The sequence below is a fragment of the Maniola hyperantus genome, chromosome 3 (genome assembly GCF_902806685.2).
Source record: "Maniola hyperantus chromosome 3, iAphHyp1.2, whole genome shotgun sequence".
Lineage (NCBI taxonomy): Eukaryota > Metazoa > Arthropoda > Insecta > Lepidoptera > Nymphalidae > Maniola > Maniola hyperantus.
In genome coordinates this window covers 11,973,154-11,995,635 of record NC_048538.1, presented here as the reverse complement: position 1 = coordinate 11,995,635, position 22,482 = coordinate 11,973,154, and the positions used below count along the sequence as shown (strand labels likewise).

At 36.9% G+C, this 22,482-nt stretch overlaps 1 protein-coding gene across 10 annotated transcripts in view; it reads right to left on the bottom strand.

Annotated features, from left to right (window-relative positions):
• Positions 1-22,482, bottom strand: part of Rbp6 (RNA-binding protein 6) — a 703,560-nt gene that overhangs the window by 24,349 nt on the left and 656,729 nt on the right. For 4 of the 10 annotated variants that reach the window (XM_069509332.1, XM_069509338.1, XM_069509339.1 and 1 more), the window contains 4 exons: positions 9,473-9,557; positions 7,592-7,624; positions 6,607-6,687; positions 1,190-1,225 (listed from right to left, as the gene is read on the bottom strand). In XM_069509332.1, the coding sequence (XP_069365433.1) occupies positions 1,190-1,225; positions 6,607-6,687; positions 7,592-7,624; positions 9,473-9,557 (235 nt within the window). Of the gene's footprint in view, positions 1-1,189; positions 1,226-1,892; positions 2,101-6,606; positions 6,688-7,591; positions 7,625-9,472; positions 9,558-22,482 lie in introns of those variants that run through there. The other 6 variants (XM_034984507.2, XM_069509335.1, XM_069509334.1 and 3 more) reach the window with 4 other exon arrangements.

Here is a 22,482-nt window from a genome sequence, read left to right as displayed (position 1 = left end):
ACAATCTACCACACTTTTTTATAAAAAATCTTCACAACAGAAACTCAGCTTACGTATAATTTTGCCTACACTATTCTATGTCTTCAACGGAGATACTGGTCAAACTTTAGTTCAAATTTCAAAGATAAATGTTACTCGCCCTATTCCTGTAGCGGACGGCACACTCCATTCACCAAACTGCTGTTTCTCTTGTATTGCGACAACACTATCGTTTTCATTTGAGTCGACATGAACATGTCACTATTGGAATTCTGGTACACAAATCTATCATCCTTTGTCATACAAGCGTACAAATATTTTCTAAACTCCTGATATAGAGACATTACGATATGCTTACACAGAGGATGATAAATTTGATACAGTAGTTTTAATGGTTCCATAATCAGCTGTAGTGGTACTTTATATTATAGTCTAGAAGAAATTGGAACGCTAATAGATTCCAGGTTAGCATTTCATCAATGAAATTCTACTATAAAAAGGTACGGGCGATGGAGCTTGCTAGGCTAACGGATTACTTTAAGAGGTAATAACATCTATGACATTCACGAAAAAAAAATAACTAAAAATAACTCTGACCCATCCATACACAGCACTCTTAATCTATTGGCGATGTAGATTCGCCGATACTAACTTAAACTAGGAATATCTAGAGTCAAAATATCTAATAATATAGATAAAAAAGTACGGAACGAATACGCATGGCAGCGTTCCGACCTACACAGCAAGCACTAAATCTTAAAGGTAGGTACTAACACATTTTTATTATGTATCGTAATTAAAAAAATAGTAAAGGAATTGACACTGTTGCAACACGTGGCCATTTGCCGCCTCATCTATGTATTTATTTGCGAGCTCATCAATTACTATCAAAGCCCCTCAAAAGTTATTCGTTTTAGGAATAAAAAAGTCGTAAAGTATTAGAAGTGAATTGAATATACGGGCGAGAGACTGTGTTCCTCGCCGAGAATAAATCTACATTCTGAAACAAGTGAGTGCAGGCGAGTTGCATTGAACTATGCAAAATAGTTGCGGGGCTGGTCCGCGGGCTGCATTCTGAGGGCGAGCGTGTAGAATGTGAGGAATGCCGAAGATGCGGCGGCGAGACCGCGGTCGCACGTGCTCGCTCCGGCGAGGGCAGTGTCGTCGACACGACACGACACCTGCCCCTGCTCGCACAGCGTGCGCTTACCGGCCTGCCGTGGGGGCGCGCGCCGCGGACACCAGGCTGCATGTGCCGCATTGGATGAGTCAGAAAACGGAAAGCCAACGTTAACATTCATTTAAACCGCGTACATTATAATAAGGAATTATCAAACTTCACCGCACGCTAGCCGACTCCACGCTACATAGGTACTATTTCTTTAGGTTTATTTTGGTCGCAATCGATAAATAAGCGAATGAATGTTAAATAAGTGGGCTGTGATCGACCTCGATAGTCGAACGATTAGTTGGACAGTAAACGATAAAACGTTTTTTGCTTATATAGCGGAAAATTCCTTTATTTTAAAATATATTGGCTTCACAATACCATAACCTTACGATTAAATTAAAGACGATATGTCGAAACAGTGATAAGAACAATGCTAGTGACTTAACTTACACATTAGAATATTTGACACATGGGTTACATCATTACAATAATTAAAAAATTGTGCTTTAATACCTAAATTATTTTATCTAATATATTGGATAAACTTCCTGAAGGAAACCGCGTTAATTTGATTATGTTAAAACATCGTATCGAGCTATAAGGGCAACCTAGTCGGGCGATATGCTCACGTACGCATCTGCGAATTATCGCTGCCATTGTTATAATTTATGGCACGAGTTTGCGACATTGCATTCCTTAGCTGCGATTCGGGGAAAATGGAGGGCGTGATACCAAAGAGATGTTCGCTTTAGAAAAGATTTATTTGTTTTCGTAAGATATTCCGGGAGCCGTTAACGGTTGTTCCGGGATAAAGAGCGGTAAGGTCGGGGCTCGTGGCAGTCGAGGCGCGGCGCGGGCGGCGGCTGCGGCCTACGAGCCGTGCCCGCCCGGGTTTACATACTCCACACCGACCATCACACCACTTTCCGCCGGTATAACTCCCACTACACCTGCGGCAACAAAATAAAAAAGCTACAAAGCCCGCCACGAAACTGGGGAGGGCTCCGACAGAACCGCGGCGCTTAAATAAAACAAAAGTATGTCAAAAAGTAACTACGTTATCCGGAGCCCAGATATGTCTGCGCTTTGTAAAATTAACATGGAATGGAAAATAATATAATGCCAACAAAGAATTTAAACGCGTCGAGCGACGTGAGCGAGATATGATAGCCCTTTAGGAAATTAGTAATAATTTCATGGTAAAACTTATAAATCTCTAATAGGTAGGTATTTTTAATTTCTGACACACAAATATCGTGATGTTTTTTTATGATCAATCTCTATCTGTATCACGCACAACCAATTTGCAGGGGATAGGTTCATGTTACGGTTGATATATTTAAATCTTTTGTACATATCAAGTTCAACACCTAATATTTTTTAAATTTTGGTTTATCTTACGTAGATAAAACATCGGGTATGTTTAATGCTTATCTCACACCCGGAATATTTTAAACTGATCATAAATTATATTTTTCCGCGTGTATTAATTTTATTAAATAGTACATTAAAATACGTATGCATATTATATAGGCAGATACGTTTAAATGCGAAGCTATTATTTTAATGACGAATTCAACGATAGTACTTATAACAGGTTTCATTTATGACCAAAAGCCACACATTAAATATAAGTATTGTATAATTACATTACACGACATAATTTTTATGCTTATTTTATTTATGACTAGTTTAGAGGATGGCGATAAGGACGGTCGCACACGTAGCGATTTTATGATCGAATTAACTTATATATATATTTCGTAATTAATTTTGATGAAATCATTTATTGCGAGGCGCGGCGATAAAGCAACGACTTTGCCACGATTCGTTGATAATCCCTTCTACCCATTGTTTGAGCGGGACATATTTTATCATTTTTTGGATCTTCGAAAACATTAAACTGTTATAATAACATTAACACGAAGAAGGTAGCATAAAATACTTGCATCCAAAAATATTACACAACAACAACAATAAATATTATTAATGATAACATTATCGCTTAAGCAGTGTAAATATATAAAATATAGAGAAATAACTTTGAAACACAAAGTAGGTATATAGTATCTAGATAAGTATACATTATAATTATAGCAAATATTCAATTAAGTATTAAAATAACACTTTCCAAGCTCGATTATATTATTTTAATTGATTAAACAAAATTCTAAACTAATTCTAGATAGGAATATTTATCAAACTACGCAAATGAAAATCTATTAAGATGAAATATTCCTACTCATCCTCTAAACTTAGTAATTATAGAAATTAATCCCTAAGCTAATCGTCTACATGTCTTATCTGTCTAATAGTTATATTGTAAAAGTTATTCTTAGATATCTAACTGCAATAGTAATGACTGAACACAACGTGTTTATTTAAACTAATCGTTCAAAAGCTCCTATTTGAATTAAGAAAATTAAAACAGACTTTGTAAGTTTGCAGAACATACGGAATTTTTTATACAATAACTTTTACTTACAAATTTACTTCCAAAAAATTATAACAAAATTAGTATAATTAATCATCTTCATCATTATTCTGTCGCTAAGTAGGTAATACTTTAATTTATTCACGAATATCAAATTGACAGTACGAACAATATTACGGGTATATTGACACGTAATTAATTTCCCGTTTTGTACACCTGTGTAACAATGTAATTTTAAATAATCCCGGTACCTTGCAATTTACCCGCAATTCGTGCAAAATAACGTAAGTACAATAGTACTACCCCAAAAAGTAATAATGTATTTCCTATTTTCCCTCAATCCAATAATAATACGCTGATATGATTGCTGTTTCATGCGGTTACACATTTGTAGTAACAGCACGCGTGTGTCAACGTACTGGGAAGCATAAACGCGAAGTCTGGTGGCACCCTTGCCTTACTACGTGGGAAGTAAATGTTTAAAACTACGATTTATATTTAACTTAAGAAGAGTTTATAAGTTGTGTTCAGTCTTGTTTATACGCTAGAAAAATTTAAATTCTACTTGTTAGAACTTGCTAAGTTGAAGATAAATACGTTTATAATGTTACTATCAAAATGCTATGGAGATTATATCTAATGAGTTAAACTGGTTCACCTAACCTAAGTCCAAGCATTAGTCGCTACATGATGAATAATAAGTCTAGGCTAAATTTTCAATAAATATGCAGATTACATTTAAAGTTGATCCAGCATGGTAAAATGACTGGGTGTCGGCCCTTTTGTATAGAAATATTTCTGCAGATACTATAATTAGTTTACAGGGTCTTTTGATAAGACCTATTTTATTAAAACAATTTTATGTGGACACCATTGTTTGGAGTCAATTAGAATCAACTTAGGTGTTGTAAGTCGGCCAAGCATTTTGTAAACTCTACGATTAAAATGGACGCTAAGATCATTGATTGAAAAAAATATTAAATTATGGCAATAAAACCGAAAGAGTCATAAATTACCATTAGCTAAATATCACTTATTCTTTTTGAGACTTTTTTTCGTAAAAAGTAACAATTTAAACACATAATACTCTTGTTTAATGTAGGTACATAGGCATGACAGTGATAATATATTGGTAAATCTTTTACAATTACCTATCAGGGGGCACGGCAGTGCCCCCGCCAAGACGTTATTATATTCAGCGATGGTATACTGCCGATTAAATTCAGCATCGTGGTGCAAACATGGTGCAAAATGTCTTAAACTGTACCCTTAATACCTGTGCATTTTGATAATATTTACTGGCTGGCATTATACTATATATTTTTAAAGAAATATATTAGTAACGTATAATAGTACGATATTTTTCGGATACTTAATTGAAATCAACATTTAAAAATTAAAATGAGCTCCTGACTATGTTATCTAATACTAACAGCTATAAACAAGTTAATTGTTGTGTTTAAAATTATTGCACTTTTTATTTTTACTCTAAAAACAAACTCTATAACACGTGCTTTAGAAACCCGCAAAGATATCGAAAATAATGAACACTAAAATATTTCTGCATTTTTATTTCGCAAACATAGTTATTATAATAGCAAAGGACAAAACTCAGTTTTATTTTCATAAAAAAAGCTTAAGTTGATAAGAGCTTTTCTATAGCAAAAATATTTTATTTTAGAAGCGTATATTTATAACATAACTAATGCTCGCAATTGTCGTGTTTTTATACGCTTGTGACTTAAAACGTCTGTCTCGCGTGCGGTAAAACGGTAGCTTAAAAGTAATTAGTGCGAAACGATTTGTTTGACTAATACGAAAGCAAAACAACCACAGTCGACCGTGGTCACATCTACGATAACATCTACTGTGGAATTAAAAGTACAATGGATCAAATTTTCGTTCAAACACTGTGCCCGAAAAATCGTACTTGTTTAATTTTCCGACGCGTTTGCGAAAATATTGTACTTGCCTTCGGGCCAAAAATAGAAAGCCAAAAGCTTACGGGTACAATTATGGCAGAACGAAAAAGACTCAAATACGGTATGTAGGACAAATAACAAGAAGAGTGTTTGAACAGCTGCGCGTAACTCCCGCTCATACCGATTAGGCACTCTCGTGACCGTATTTGACGGAGCAGTTTATTTTCTTTTGCAGAAATTACATTGAAATTATGAAAATCTACTTGCTATAGAATTGACTAAATTTCTCGAATAATTTGGGTAATTAAAAATTTATTTTCTCGCCAAGTACTTACGATATATTTTAATATCATATGGACATACACGTTAAAGGACGTAATTTTCAGTACTTTTGTTTGAATCTGTTTAGATCTTTTAAAAAGCGTCTCTGTTAATGAGGAGTAGGAATAGTACATGTGACTTGGCGGTGACGCGGACCACGCAGAGGGTGGCGCAAGAGAAGGAATGGGGGGTGCACGTATAGAGACAGAGAGCCAAAGCTAACGTAGAACCTATTTGCGATTAAGAGTTTACTTGACGCGTAGCATTTGAGAATCATTAGGAAGAATCGCTTGTAAACAGAGCGAGGCGCTCGCATTTGGTCGGATTCTTTCAACAAAATTCTGAACGTAAACAATAAATAGCATTTCTCAAAACTTGGACGTTTTGTAATTGACGGCGTGGCAAATTTATCTAGATGGCTCAGTCATTGTTAGAGGTGTTAACTTGTTAGTAAAGTTGTTAGTGAGAGTTCATACGAACTTTTCCCGATGCACAAGTTAGTGAAATAGTAAGTTAGAACACAGCTAGCACAATTATAGATTACGAGAAGCTTTATAGGTATTATTTAAGTGGTATGGAGTAGGTAAGTTGGTTAGGGATAGTGTGGGTAGCGAATCGTTAGCAGTTAGTGGAATGCATTGTCGACGGGCGAGTTCACAGATGCATGGCGTGTACATTGTAAACCCCACTGAGCTCGAGTGGGTGGTATGGCAGTAGTGTCGCCAGATGGTGGTAGTGATTGCCGGATAGTTGGTGGTGCAAGCTCGCCAGGGGATTACCTGCGGGGTACGGCAGCCCGAAGCTAGGATAGCCCGAATAGCTACGTCCTGCCGCGTAGGCGGCGTACGCTGCGGGGAAACCTGTGCAACAAATAAACAAACGTTAATCGTCAAACACACCATTCACGCACAAAGCGTTCAATTATCAGATTACATGCTTTCAATTAATTTGATTTCAATCAGTCATCGCTTTGTTGACGTCGACACCGGGCGTTTCGGTCCATATAAATTTTTGGTACGTAACACGTGTCACAACGCCCTAATTTCAAAATAGAACCGTCACATAAAAGGTAGACTAAAGTATATCGTACAAGCTCGGTACGACATCGTTTTGGACATTGTCCAGCAGATGATATTTTGTAAACATCGTTAAGTGTAGCAGACTATAAGAGGACTAACGACGATTTTATGCAATTAGGGAACGTCTTACAGCATTTCATTAACAAACTTATTAAATTACAAAGTAAACTACGGCTACTCTAGATAGAAATATGAGAACTATGTGGACTAGTTTCAAACAGACATTATTGCTAAAAGTTACATATAAAACAATATGTTTGCAATATCGGCTTTGTGAACATGAAGTCCGGTATAAAATGTTGGTGATTGATGGGCGGACCGGACGGAGGCTGATATGATTACCACACCGGATCGTTTATCATATTATTGCCAATCAAAATAGTGTATCTGTCAGGCCACGTGATCCATTACGGCGGATGGAAGCACACCTCGACACGCTGTTTGATAATCCATTAATTAGGCATATCGTCCTGTCTATTGCATTACGCGTGAAAGTAAATTGTCAAGTCAATTATATGCTATCATGATCCGTTTTGGTACGCTATGTGCAAATTGAATTATTGAGGTACGGAAGCTTATAATATATTGGTCCAACTCGTTCCAATACAACATGATTTGAGGATGCAGGAGTTACAGAGAATGGTTTGACTTTAAAAATATAATGTGAATAGTAATAACAACTTACCGTCAGGAAGAGCACCCAATGACCACATGAAATCTAGAAATGTAAAAACATTTACATAAATTGATCGATCCTTACATCTTAATTTATACATTCGTGTGTAGGTACTAGTAAACATTGAAGTATTTGAAATTTTAAGTGTACCGTGAGACACTATTTTGCTTGGCGAAAATGTTCTTGTGGATTGTACAAACATATTATGTGTGATATACTATATACTTAGATTATAGTATTTTAAGATTTCTAAATTTTACTACCATTCAAAAGTTACTAGTATGACTTCAATGGGGTATGTTAGTATCTATCACCAAAGATGATTATATAACTTGACTTAACTCGTTAATCTATTCTACACATTGTTAGTCTAAATCTAAACATGTTAAACAAACAGACATCTTGAAATATTTTAGAAATGATATTTATTAATCTAAATACTACCGAATTTACCTACTTAATAAGTTAATACAATTAATACTATTTATTAGTTTATACGAGAGCTACTTCTGATAATACACATTTCAGTAAATTATTAATAACACCTTTATTGTTATAGGTAACAAATATTCAACTAAGAGTTAATAAAACTGAAGACAAACTAAATATAACTAAAAAAGAACAAAGTTCATAGAATTTTTGCATTGCACAAGAAAGTCCAAGAAGTAATAATTAATCATCTAATATATTCTATAAATACATAGATACGTCGCTTTCATTACTTTACCTAGTCTAATAAATAATAAATAAAGAAATAAATACGTGTAAAATATATCGACTAAAATTTCACAAAACTCATAAGTAACATCGACTGTTCATAGGTACCTCTTTTCTTCCAATGATAACATTTTTGAAAAGCCGACATCAAGTTGCAAAGCTATTTATAGTAAAAAGCTAAAGAATATAATATCATTTAACAAAATATTATTTTGAAATAACTTCATTAAATCAGCCGTAAGTAACGTCGTAACTAGAAATTGTTTCTAAGCTGCATTAGTTGTTTATAATGGATGGATATGTAGCATAACTGGCAAGAATCAGCAGGACTATAGGGTCCTTAGTAATTATTCCATATTAAAAACTACTTAAAAATCAGAAAAAATACCAGGCTTATTACTATTTCCATCTATCTATTTATAAAATCAAATGGCATTAAGCACCTACAACCTGGTAGAAAAATATTGCTCTCTATTTCCCTACATAAAATTGTTCCAGATGATTTTACTACGTTTCATAAAATGTAATCATTATTATATAAACCTTTGTATAACAACTGTTTCTAGAGCTTTACTAATAATAATTTATGTTAGTACACATTTCGAAAATCTGCTATCTAACTGATTCTCTAATGGCAATTACTAAAATAAGACACTTTGGATATTATTTGTTTCCTTCGATACATTAAAATAAACGCAAGGATACAATAGAAGAGGAATGTAAAAGAATAAGAGGAATGGATAGGAAGGTACGCCAGCGCAGCTCAATTGGCCTGAATGAAAAAGAATAATACTGAGGGAGCAAAATAATACTGAATACTTAGGCAAGTTCATTAAAAAGGTTGATGAGGATGTTGCTGGAAGAGGATTGCGGATCAGAGGGGCATCGGCGTGGGAAGCGTCGAGTGGGTGAGGGGAGAGTAGAGGGTGCGGATGTCGAGGGCATGAGCTCCGAGGAGTTCCGAGACAGAGTAGGCGAGGGGTGGAATGGTGATAGGGGTCAGAGTGGGTCGTGGAGGGCGCGGAGTGGGGCGCAGGGCGGCGAGCGCGCGGCGGTACATGGCGGCGGCGCCGGTAGCGCCCGCGCCCGTCACTAGGAGCTGCGCGGGCGCATGGACGGGGTAAGGAGCGTACCGAACGGCGCCGGCTGCCACGGCGCTACCTAGCAACTCACCGTAGGCACCGCGTCCGGCGGCTCTCGTCTTCGCCAAGTTCGCGGGAAGCATGACTTCTTTCGGTTGTGCTTTTTTGCATTCCACCTGAAACAATGCAGATCGTTGTCAGTTTTGCATTCTCTATCAATAGTGCAAATTTTGTGTTTGTAGGTTTGCCCTTCTTTCACGCGGTAGGTAGGTACTAAAGTAACGCATCGACGTAATAATTATTTTTGCATTGGTAATAACTAAAAAGAGCGGATGATTGACAAGAACTACTGGTTATCCCGAATGGGTCTTATAGGGTCAAAATTACTGCTTGTTTTCGTACATTAAATATCAGAATTAAAAATGACGCATTGGTTTAATTATTTTTTTCATGAAGAACATACCTACAGTAATAATACAATTTTGTTAGGTATTTAAATCAATTATAAGATGTATGTTTTCAAATTTATGTATAATTAGTTGCATTTACTGAGAGATAAATAGGTAGCTCGTAAATTAAAGCCTTCTTAGAAAATCGGTCTCTCTATTGGTTAAAACTGTATGAAAATTCGTATAGCTTTATGAGATTATTCCAAACTTTAATTGTATAAAAATCATCAAAAATGTATAATACTTATGTTAAAATAAAAAAAAATAGCAGTTGTTTTGGGAGCTCACGAATCCTAATGGATGGCAATGTTGAAGAATTAATTGCTAGCATTGTACTTGACAGCATTAAGTAAATATCATCGCAGAATTGGGTGAGTCGCAAAATTATGGAAGAAAAGGGGGTGACAAAATCAGTCGACAATCCGTTCTGCTTCACGGTTCGACTCACAAATTGAATTTTAATATACTTTATCAAGTCAAAGGGCTTAACATTGAATACTCATTAGGCAGAACGATAAAATCTAAATGATTATTATGGTACACTTCCTATGATTTGAAATTATTTGAATTTCATGTTTCATATTTTACTAGATGATGCCCGTGACTTCATGCAGATTCATAGGAGAACTAGAGAAACCGAAATAACTCAATGGGTTGCGAAGCTGAAGTGGCTATGGGCAGGGCACATCGTTCGGAAAACCAGTAGACGTTGGGGTCCCAACGTGCTGGAATAGTGACCTCGCACTGGACGGCGCAGCGTTGGAAGACCCCCTCTCCCCCACTAGGTGAACGGACGACATCAGACGAGTCGCAGAGAGCAGCTGGATTCAGGAGGTGCAAGACGGTGGCGTGAGGAAGTCCCTACAAGAGACCTACGTCCAGCAGTGGACGTCTATTTGTTGATGATGATGATCTAGCTAAAGTAAATCATTGATTTTCAAATTTAATTGGTTAATATTCAAATGGAATAACCTACGTTTGTATGGAATGTGCTGGAGAGTGCGCTAGGGTTAGGTACTTCTCTTAAGGGGACTCAGTTCAGTGCTTTCTTCATACAAACGTAGGAGGGAAATTACAACAATATTCGATATTGTGTGCACAAAACTATGAATTATATCGATTTATCTCGTGATTATCTAGGTTTATTGATATATAAAACATTGAAAAAAATATTGATTTAAAAGTTACGAGGCTCAAAAGATTCTTATTTTAACACTAAATTAATGACAACTTTGGATTTAAATAAATAAGATTAGGGGTATGAAAATTCTAAATCAATTTATCATTAGACGTAGTTTATTTATTCATAACTTGAAATAACTTTACTTTGCAAACATAAATTCAGCAGTTTTTTCTCAAAAATACTTTTCCTAAACCCTTTTCGCGCGCTTGATTTCAGTGAAAATCATCGTGCCTCTCAACTTTCCCATACAATGTCAAGTGAAAAGCAAACATGTTACCCACATGCGCTGCCAATTTCGGTCGAGCGTCCTGCGTCACCTTAAGAAGATCATTAACGGATGTTAAAAACAGCGACGATTAGGTAAATTAATGTATCTTATAATTAAACTCAACATTTAATCGATCCATTAAGCAATTTTAACGAAAGGCATGGTTCTCTTCCAGAGCTTGTATCTCCTACCTCACTTGGGAGGGAGGCTGGAGGCAGATATAAATTACCCAATCTACGTTAACCCTAACCTCTGAAATTTTGCTACCAAGTGAAACCCGTGTAGAAAAGTACATAGGCTTAAATTATCTAAAAACCGTCGATACAGACCACTTTTTTATGTCTTTTGTTTCATTTGAATGATTAAAAAAATAGAATGAATAGATATTTTACCATCCAAAAAAGTGCCATTCTTTCATTTTATTTATTCATTCCAAAAATTAGTAACAGTTAAAAGAAAAAGATGAAAAGTGGACAGAAGAGGTCATAAAGATGTATTATATGTAAATACTTAAACAAATATTTAACATATAAAAATATTTACTAAGTATACACAAAATAACAATGTAGCAATAGATAAGCAGGTACATACTTGAATTTGTAAGAAGCGGTCTCTATTGTTATATCTATACAAAAATGTCTCCTAAAACTCGCGAGCTTTTAAAGAACACATGCATAGAACACATAGATGTTTCATGACAAATTGTTACGTTAAAAACCGCTTGGCAGACGGACTAAAACTCGGAGCTACATTTTTCATCGCCGTGCATAATCGCGACGCGTTCTCGTTGTACGTACGGTGCATAAAGTCCCGTCCACATTTGTCACGCGGACGTCATGAGCCGACAAATGAAGGCCTTGCCGCGGCGTTCGCACACTTTGTGCACTTTGCACAACTTTCTACGTCGACATGAAACTACGTGCTTTTGCATTAACGCGGGGAAGTGAGTGTGAGGCTCCAACGTGTTGAGTGTCTTTCCACCAAGTTTTATGCCTAGATAAGGCTGAATAATCAACACGTGATGCTGAACTTGAAAGCTTAGATTACAGACGAGTACTGACATACGGGTTTTATACAGTGTTTAGATTAAAGATTGATTTAACGCCCATAAAAACTTTTCCCTTTTTTTTAAATGTCAACTATTAATAGTTATGGCGTGGCATCGTGAAAATAATAGGCGTAAATTATTCCATACATTCGGTATTCTTCGATCGTTTGCAACATAAAAGTAGAGAGTTTCGCAATTTGTCACTGCCGTTAAAGCTTTACAAATGAACCAGAGCCTACGGCAGCGACGTGGTCATCCCCATTTGTTCAGTAGCACGCAAACGAGGGGCATGCTTGACAAATGTCACCATAAGTGATAGCGCATGAATTAGATTTGTCCGACATTTACCGAAGCTTCAATTTCCAAATCGATTTACACACTTTTCTCTCTGAAAAAGAGAGGATAATTGAATTTGAATATTTGGCCTTATTTCGCAGTCTATAATAATTCTATTAAATCTATCTTGAATAATACGAACGGCCATGAAGAAAATTTCGTTCGGGATCCGACGTTAATTGATGTCGCGTCGCTGGCGACCGGAGTGGGAAACAAAAGCTCACAAACAATTCGCATCGGAGTTCGCAATCCCGATCGAGCGTTCGAAATCGCGACGCAGTTTAATGACACGAAAAATAACAAAGGTAAATTGTATTTAGCCCTGCTAGGTAGACGGGCCCCCGACGTTATATCGATTGAATCCGATCGAGTATCCGACATCGACGCAAAGATCTCAGTTTAACCGAGCGGACTTAAGACGCTATAGGCTGAAGCTTACTGCCGCTTGAACTTGAGCCTTCCCGCCCTCAAATTGTGCCCTTAATCCCATCGATGTGTGCGAAATTTAATTGTTTCGCTGGAAAACACCGCGTTTCATACTTCGCCACCTTTGCTGATCACTCGCGGTTCGAGTGGTATTAATGCGCACATGAAAGCAGTCATTAAATTTTTACTCCATTGCTTTTGGCAATTCCTTTATAGGTAAGATAAAATTATTTATGAGTTTTTTTGACGAAAAATAAATTGTACATGGAAATTTAAACTATATTAATATTTCTATAGCAAAACTCAACTTAATTAAACTAACTCTTAACAATTAAATATCAGTTGCCTAAACGGCGAAGGAAAACGTCGTGAGGAAACCTGCACACCTGATCATTCATAATGTTCTCAAAGGTGTGTGAAGTCTGCTAATCCGCACTTGGCCAGCGTGGTAGACCATAGCCAAAACCCTTCTCATTCTGAGAGGAGACCCGTGCTTGGTAGTGAGCCGGCGATGGATTGATCATGATGATGATGATAGCAAAAATAACTTATACGAAGACGCCTGTGACTTGATGAATGGTACGGAATGCAAGATCAGTATGTGGTTAAGTACCAACTGAATAAATAGATTACACTTTCAACAACCCCAAAGCTCATAAAATAATATTCTAAGAACATTTAATTTGCCTGAAGAAGATTACGATTACAACTACACAAACATTAAAATGTAATATGTGTGTTCTATAAAGAATTTTGCGTTAGTAAGTCGCTGTTACAACCTTTTCTTCGTTGATACGCTTACAAAATATGCGGCTGCTCGGTTGATGTTTTTTTAATTCACCTTTACGGTCCTATAAAAATGTGTCGACACATAAAAGAGTGATAAAATAATTCTGGAGTAGATTGTAATATGTAAACCGATTTCGTTATCCCCTTTCATTGGAATTTTCTACATACTGATTACCTCTAGAGTCTTAGAAGACAGATAAACAGTAATGAATATCTATTATTTTCTTACAAATAAATATTATTATAAATATACAGCTTGTTTAATAAATCATATAACATGAAAAAATATGAAGTATGTACTACAGTACCAAATAGTGATATAGATTCTTTCGTTGTCTCTGTTACTTGACAAAATGGTCAAACACGCCTTCAAGTACACGGAAGTTTTTTTACAAATTCAGTTCCCCGATCAGCTGCTTGCAGGGCTGTTACACTGGAGTTTCAAACAAATTCTTCATATCTCCCACGGGCATCAAGCTACGAGGCACATAATTTTTTCGGCACATCAACATATTTGTCCTCACCTTAGCTTGCCGGGATGTTACGGGCATTATCCTAACAGCTTGTATACCACAGTTATAGAAGTTAGTATGTTAAAATCAATACGGAATCATTAAAGGAAAGAAACAAAGAGGTCTAACGCCTGCAAAACAACATCGAATAGATGTTCTACATTGTTTTCTGGCGACAATGTTATTTCATTGCTTGTGCAGAATTACTAAATGGTGGAAGTTTTAACATTAGTACCTATGTATACCGTTACAGATTCCTGTCGAGCGTTGCACGATTCAAGAAACTACAAAATAAAGCTGAACTTCTTGAAAGTACAGTATATGTTTACCGAACTTGTTCGCATGTGTGTTGACATTAACTGCATTTTATAAGATTTTGCGTTTGTTTTCTTAAACTGAAATTTCTGTTTCCTTTCAAATTCCTGCAGACTTCGGGCAACCGGCCAAACAGACATGTTTTATAAGAGGACAAAATATTGCGATAGAATCTACCTACATAGGTAAAAATGTGTCATTGATCTTTCTCTAATATCTTTATAGTCGTACCCACCCTGGATTTTGTCCATAAAGCCTAGATTTAACATTATTTTTACCATAACTTCAGGTAAGCGATGTAGCCTATTGGTTATGACGTTGGGCTCCTATTCGGGTGGTCGGGGCTTTGATTCCGCAAACGCACTCTACTTTTCGGAGTTTTGTGCGTTTTAAGAAATTAAATATCACTTGCTTATAATGGTGAGAAAAACGTCGCGAGGAAACCTACATGTCTGAAAGTTCTCCATAATGCTTTTAAAGGTGTGTGAAGTCTGCCAATCCACACTTGGCCAGTGCGGTGGACTATGCCCCAAACCATTCTTATTCTGAGAGCAAACCCGTGCTCAGTATTGGGCTGGTTTTAAGTGCGGGTACCAGTCCAGAGTGAAGAAAGTGGGCCGGTGATGGGTTGATGATGATGACAATTCATAGGTATAGGTACATAGCTATGTTAATATTTCTGCATAGAGTTAAAGATTGCCATCTGATATTGGATGTAATAACGTAGATCGATGGCTCAACAAGGAAGCAAAGTGGCAAGTAAACGGACCAATTTTGTCCCTCTACATTTCAATCATCCGGCGAGGCAGGTCTTAGTATCATAAGTTATTAGGCTTAGGTCAACGTCGATTGACTAAGGCAAACATTCAATATACCTGCGTTGTTACAACTCACCCATACATGTATCTACTTTGAAGTAGAATTCACTTTGAAATCATAAAAAATGCAAACACGATGATTTGGAAGGGATTTGTATTAGATTGCTTAAGTACCTACACGAATCACATGGTGCGAAATGTGAATATCGTAAGGACATGCCTACGTACGTGAGAGATAAACGAAGACGGATCGGCGAAGCGCGGGAGGGGAGGCTGAGATAAGTTTATCAGAGAAACCTTTCGCCTTGGTATTGACAGAGCGTCGTAGCTTGGCCCTGATTGCCGTTAAACGGAAGGCGGAGCGTGGGAACCGGAGACTAGGTGAGAGCTTTACAAATACAGCTATATTAATGTACCTTGTGTAGGTATGTTACTGTGCCCCTTTTACCAAGCTTCTTTAATGCTAAAATCCTTTGTTCCCGTCGCGTTAGAGTGTGTATAAAGAAACGATTTGTTATTTTAAGATAATTAATGAATTACTTTCATCTTGCAGTCTTATCATGGCTATGGCACTAGGGCACTAATAAATAAACGATTCTCGAAGCTGTTTTTGCATTGATTCATCATCATTGTCAATCTATCACCGGCTCACTACAGAGAACGGGCCTCCTTTCAGAATGAGAATGCCGTACTTCACTACATGAGCCAAATGTGGATGGGCAGACTTCTCTTCAGATAATATTCTTATATTTAAATTGAATGGATACATTATTTTATTAACATCTAGGTGATGCCCGCGACTTTGTCCGCGTGGATTTAGGATTTTTTTTAAATCCTGTAGAAACTCTTTGATTTTCCGGTATAAAAAGATGGCCATATCAATTTCCGGGACGCAAGCTATATCTGTACCAAATTTCATACAAATCGGTTAAACTTTTAGAATCCCTTTAAGAATCCCGTGGGAACTTTTTGGTTTTCCGGGATAGAAAGGGACAGTAAGCTGACTCTGTACCAAATTTCATCAAAATCGATTAAACTGTTGGGCCGTGAAAACCTAGCAAACAGACAGACAGACACACTTTCACATTTATAATATTAGTGTGGATATTCTATGATTTCTTATATTATATTAATATAAACCATACAAGAAACGGCACAGTAGCTGACTGGTGGATTTCTATGCTAATGAACGAACTTCTTTAAAAACTGCCACAACACTGCTTGAAAACAAAATTAACTCTTGTACTAAATGCTCCTTCAGTCTTCAAACTTACGCTCAACAGGTCACCGCTAATGAAATGCTCTGCTCTTTAAAATCTTCTCATATTTACGTAACTGTTGTTCCAAGGAAGATAAACGTTAGCCGACGCGACGTTCTACTACGAACGTTTAAAGTGTAGCGAGTGTTTACCAAGGGGGCGCGGAGAAAGGAAGGAGGGGTGCTATGGGCCGTAATGCGTGAAATTCAAATCAGATATACGATCGAGTTGTCGCGTCGCCCGTCTTCGATAAGCGGTAACGTTACCTGCAACGCTTTACAGATAGCCCTCCAGCCACTCGTGTGTTTCGCGAAGCTTTTATATTCAAACATTGCTTGGAAATAAATTTCTAGATAGTCGCGTGTGACAGCCTGATGCCGTGTGAAATTATTTTCGCACACCGAGTGCATTCGTTAAAAATCCATTTACGTAATTTCTCACTCTTAAATTAATGAAATTCCAGTCCGCTTTTATGTTTAACTTATAAACTTTTGACTCCGCTCGTAGTCATGTTAAAACTTAAAAGTCAATGAAAATGTTGTAATCTTATACTTTATCATCTGCATTAGACGCATGTCTGAAAACTTAGTAACTTTATACTAAACTAAGCAAAATGTATACGGCAAAAGTGGAAAAGTAAAGTAATCAATATGCTTTTAGAAGGCTAACGTCTGTGACTTTGCAAAACCTTAATCGTAAGAGGTTTTTTCGGTGTAATTTATGTAGGCTTATGTACTCTCCTTAACATACAAATTAAAGATAAGCCTGTGAATTTCCCTTTAAATTAAAGACATACATTCAACAGTGTAAATAGAGCTTTTCAGACACTGACCCCTACTAATATAAGTAGGTACGCTGGACTTGCTTTTGCCGATCTGTTATTAAAGCAACTTGATTATTGCCTTTTTGGAACTGATAGCAGCGTACTTGGAACTAAATGTTAGTGATGAGGAATCCGTTCATATACATAGTGTCAACACAAAAACCATTGGACACAGTGTCAATTTTAATTCCCGGTAGGTACTCTTGGAAGGGTGCTTTGAATCTGCACAAAAACAACTGTCATTTTGGATGACATAGCTCATCTAGCATACCTACTTTTATATGTCCATATTCTGTATTTTTTTAGATATACGTGTTGACGTACGTTATATTTGATACGTGTTGTTATGTGAAATGAACTATCATTCCATATTCGCCGATTTCATTTTACATTTTTGAAGAGGTAAAATCTAAAAGAAATAAATTTAAACATTATTAAAACTAAGTCTCTTTTAAAATAGGTACCTACAACAGCAACACTAATATATTTAAGGCAGGGGAATAATTGGTGAATTTAATATTATGTTAGCCTAGTAACATGTTATAGAAGTGTTAGTCAGGCATCAAATATTAAGAGACATTGTGGCTGGCGTAAGGCATATGCCTGCAAGATTTACCGCGCTAGAACGCGTGCGCCACAATTAGCTATTTCTAGAAAATTGATCGAGTTATTTAAACTCCTGAGAATAATTTCTTCGTTCTTAAATCGAATATTCTGAATAACGATTTCAGTAAAAGGAGGCACTCGAACTGGATTTTAATGAACCGATTTGTTAAGGATTTCTTTGCTAAACATACTTTGAAAGAAATAAAGAACCATTTATTTTGATAAATCGCGCTGAATATACAACAAAGCAAAACAGTGAACCTTCAGTGAACCAATAAACTTAAATATGCTAATTTAACGAATATTTGTTTTTAAATAAACAAATTCTTTCTACTTTGCTTATACAAATGATTGTCAAAAATTATAAGGCTTTACTTTGACTTGGAACGACGAGAACTTTTGGATGAGTAAATGTAAAAATTTAATCTTTGTTTGCCATCATATTTTAAGAGAATATACCAATGTCAAACATTTGCTTTTCTTTTGAGTTTCTATAGGTATATTCTAAGCATAGTTTACTGTATAAGGTAGAGAGAGATCATTAGGCAATTGAACTCTATAAAGAGTAGGTGAGGCAATATTACAACGCAAAGTAGCTCAGGTAATTGCGCAACTTGGCAAATAGCACTCAAAAAATAATAGTTAAATGGAGAGCAAAGCAAACAAAATGCGTATTGGCAACTACTCAGCAGTGTTAGCGGCCGTTTGCAATTGTAAGCAGATGAGATTACCGTGGACTCGTTGCTTAACTAATTCGTATCAAGCTTAAGAGCCACTCGAATGTACTACAAAAAGTATAAAACGACCGTAAACGACCGGCGGAGACGGCCACCACACCGTTTAGTCAATTGAAACGTGCAATAATGAAATTTGTATAATATTAGGTGGAGACGCCGAGCGAAACCCCTATAAAAGTGTTTCCATGTACCAATTGAAACGCTTCAAGAATGAATTCCTCCACGAATTCCAAATGAAAATGCAAACGATGTACTGGATCTAAAAAAGTGGTATTAAAGACTACTTATGAGAGCGATTTGCATTTAAGTACATAATTGTGGAATGTCGGCATCCGTTACGTGTGCGTTAATGCAGCTTCAATTTGCGAAATTGGATGTTTCTACGGCCGGCGATGTAGCATCTCTTTTCTCTGTCAGACGCCCTCTGCTTTCATTAGGTAATGAAAATTCATTGGTCAAGTTTACATTACGGACGAGCGCCATAAAGGCAAATCCAATCTTATCGGGTAACGTTATTATCTGGATTACATTTTCTAAGTGAACGTTTTCTTTATACGTTAGTTCAACAGGATAAATACCGTAATGGTGTTTTGAAATTAATATCTCTATAGTCGGCGCTGGTTTACATTGTACGTACATATTATAAGCTGTAGCAATTAGTAGCAATTAAGTGGGTCGGAGCGCGGCGGCGCCGCGTCAGACCGCCACGGACTAGATTAAGGCTTGCGGCACGTGGCCCCGCCGCTCGTAACTTGTTTTGCATGAATCTGTACGCGACTTTCATATGACTCTCGGGAGGAAACTCAGTTCAGCACCTCTAATGTAAATGAAATTGTGCACGAGAAATAAAGCAGGGCTCCTCTGCCGCTATTTATCGCCGCGCGCGTCTCCTAACTCCCACGTAATGGGAACGTGGAGACGACGCGCACGGAGCGCAGTAATGAACCGGCCTGCCCTAACGTATGGCCTTTATTGATGATGCTCGCCTTCACTATTATTGCTTTCTTACGCAACCACACTTGTACCTACAAAAAAGCACCTCAAAAGTGCTCTACTTCGATCGTTTGTCGCACGCTATCCAGCCATATGGCGCGGTTCACAGGACTCATTGTCCGGCAAGATATGGGCGTCGAATACATTTCTAAGCTTTCAGGGTGACTTAACTAATATTTATTTGGGTATCCTAATGGTGAATTTACCTTACTTTAATAAAAACTTCCTATCATTACGTGTTATATCAGAAAGTGCTCAAAATCCTGATGCATTAGAAGACTTGAATTTTGATCAATGTTTAATGTCGTATTTGTATTACGTTGCCAATATTTTCAAATTACCTATTGCATAAAAGATTCAACCCTGGTAACGGGCCGCCATATTTCAAAACAGGCTTGTAGGTGTCAAAAGGTGCCTAAACCTTGCACTAATATCTTTGTACCTAGTCTGTTTTAACGCGTATTTATGTCAAAGAAGTCCACTGAATACAAGCTATTCAGTGAACTTCTTTGACATATCTTATTTGGATCAGAGATCTGATGAATGCGTAAGCAATATCCGAGTTTGGTCCGAGTTTTTTATATCCGTATTTTCACGGACTCAAATCGGATGAGTGCGTAATAGGTGAAAAGTATAGAGTTCAGTACAATATTGGCAAGTAGTTATTACAGCTAAATGTAGTAGGTACCTTCAATTCGGTCGATATGAACGTATGTGAGCGGGCGGCGCCTTGCCGCGCCACCTGTGATTAATTAATTTTCTTTCACGCTTCAAATTTAAGTTCGAGGCGAAATCGTTAACGGCCGGAAAGGCCTGTTGAGCCATAATTTACGTCTTTGCGTCGCTTCAAGTTAGTTGCGTCACTCGGGAATTGCGTGCCGTGTGTGCATTATAACCATTAAATTTATATAGTGTAGGTACATAGGAAATTGGGTGGTTGTTCGACTAGCGATTGGCGTTAGATTATAATCGAACTTATAAATTTTAAGTTAAAAACTTCGCGGCCGTTTGATTGTTCCTAACCGTGTAGAACAAGCTTTTACAGCTTAATTGGACATTGGAGCCTTATAAACTGTTTTAAGTTCTTAATAATGTACCTAATTAATATCATAAACTTCATATTTTACACAAATCATTTGTAGTCTCCGTATTTCAGAGTTACGAAGTGAATGTTGAAATCCTGTTTGAGACAAGTACTGCATTTGAAACCCGACAGCGGTGCCTATCATGGTTTGGACTCTATTATTAATGACAATGCGACATGACAGAGTAGAGCTGAAGTACAGGCGCTTTCTATTTCCTCGCATTCTATTAACATTTCGGGATTCTTCATTTAGGCGTGTTCAACCTTCGAGTTGACCTTATTCGTGAAACATCTAATATTGAGGAAACCTTTTATTATAAAGTTGTTCTTCGTTGTAAAGTTTTTCAGAAATTTAGGTAGGATCTGTATATATTTTAATCTAACATCTTGAGAGTGTATTTCTCGGAATTTGATACGAAGATCCAGATTCAAATGTAAATTGCTACAGGTACTACAACGAAATCTTCAGACGGAAATGTACGCAGTTTTCAAACCACAACACGCGAAAATCAAAATAACCAGCACTACCCGTATTATAAATGCAAAAATTTGTTTGTTTTTTGTCTTTTTTTCACCTTACAACTCACAACGGATTGACGTGATTTTTTGCACGGGTATAGTTAAAGACGTGGAGGAGGAGGGTTCTAAAAACCTAAATCCACGTAGACGAAGTCGTGGACATCAGTTAGTTCAATATAAACTTAGGTAAATCTTTGAAAAAAAGAGGGTGTAGCAAATTTCCAAATTCAGACCTACAAGTTGCCAATTGCAAGTTTCAATGAAAAGGGATCTTTACAAAGAGAAGTTGATAAATAGAAGGAATAAAAATGGGTTCGGAGAGATCGATAATGCTTAGAAGAAGCTCTGGGTGCTGTTAAAACGGGAAGTTTATGGTAATCACGCCTGCAAAGGAACACGTGATTGATTGTTCGAAGCGCGCTCCGGGACGGGGAGGAGGGGACGAGCGGTTGCAGATACGAATTATCACTCCAAACGTATCAGTATAAAGTTACGAACACGTTGACTTGATCAAAGAAGAAGTATAAATTATATAATGATACTTTTATTAAATAAAAAGTTTATTTCAAGCAACGAAGACAACATAAAGGTACTATAAGGACCTAGTAAATAAAAAAACTCAAGTTATGCCAAACACAACCGGAAGGTTTTTAGACCAGCTAATACCATGCAGCATTGGTTCACATAATATGCAGTCGAACCTGCTGGTTATCAAGCTTAGGTTTTTAGACTTTGGCCCACACCCAGCCGTTACCCATTCGTTTAAGATAGCTGATCTCAAACAAACTATTACTTTACTCAGATTGGTTATAGAAAACTTAATTTTTTGATTCATAAAAATTCACCATTCGTTTCTTTTAGAGATATGGTCCGATCAATGTACGTACTTAATCTTTTACAAAGGATTCAACGATCACGGAGCAGCATTTGATGATG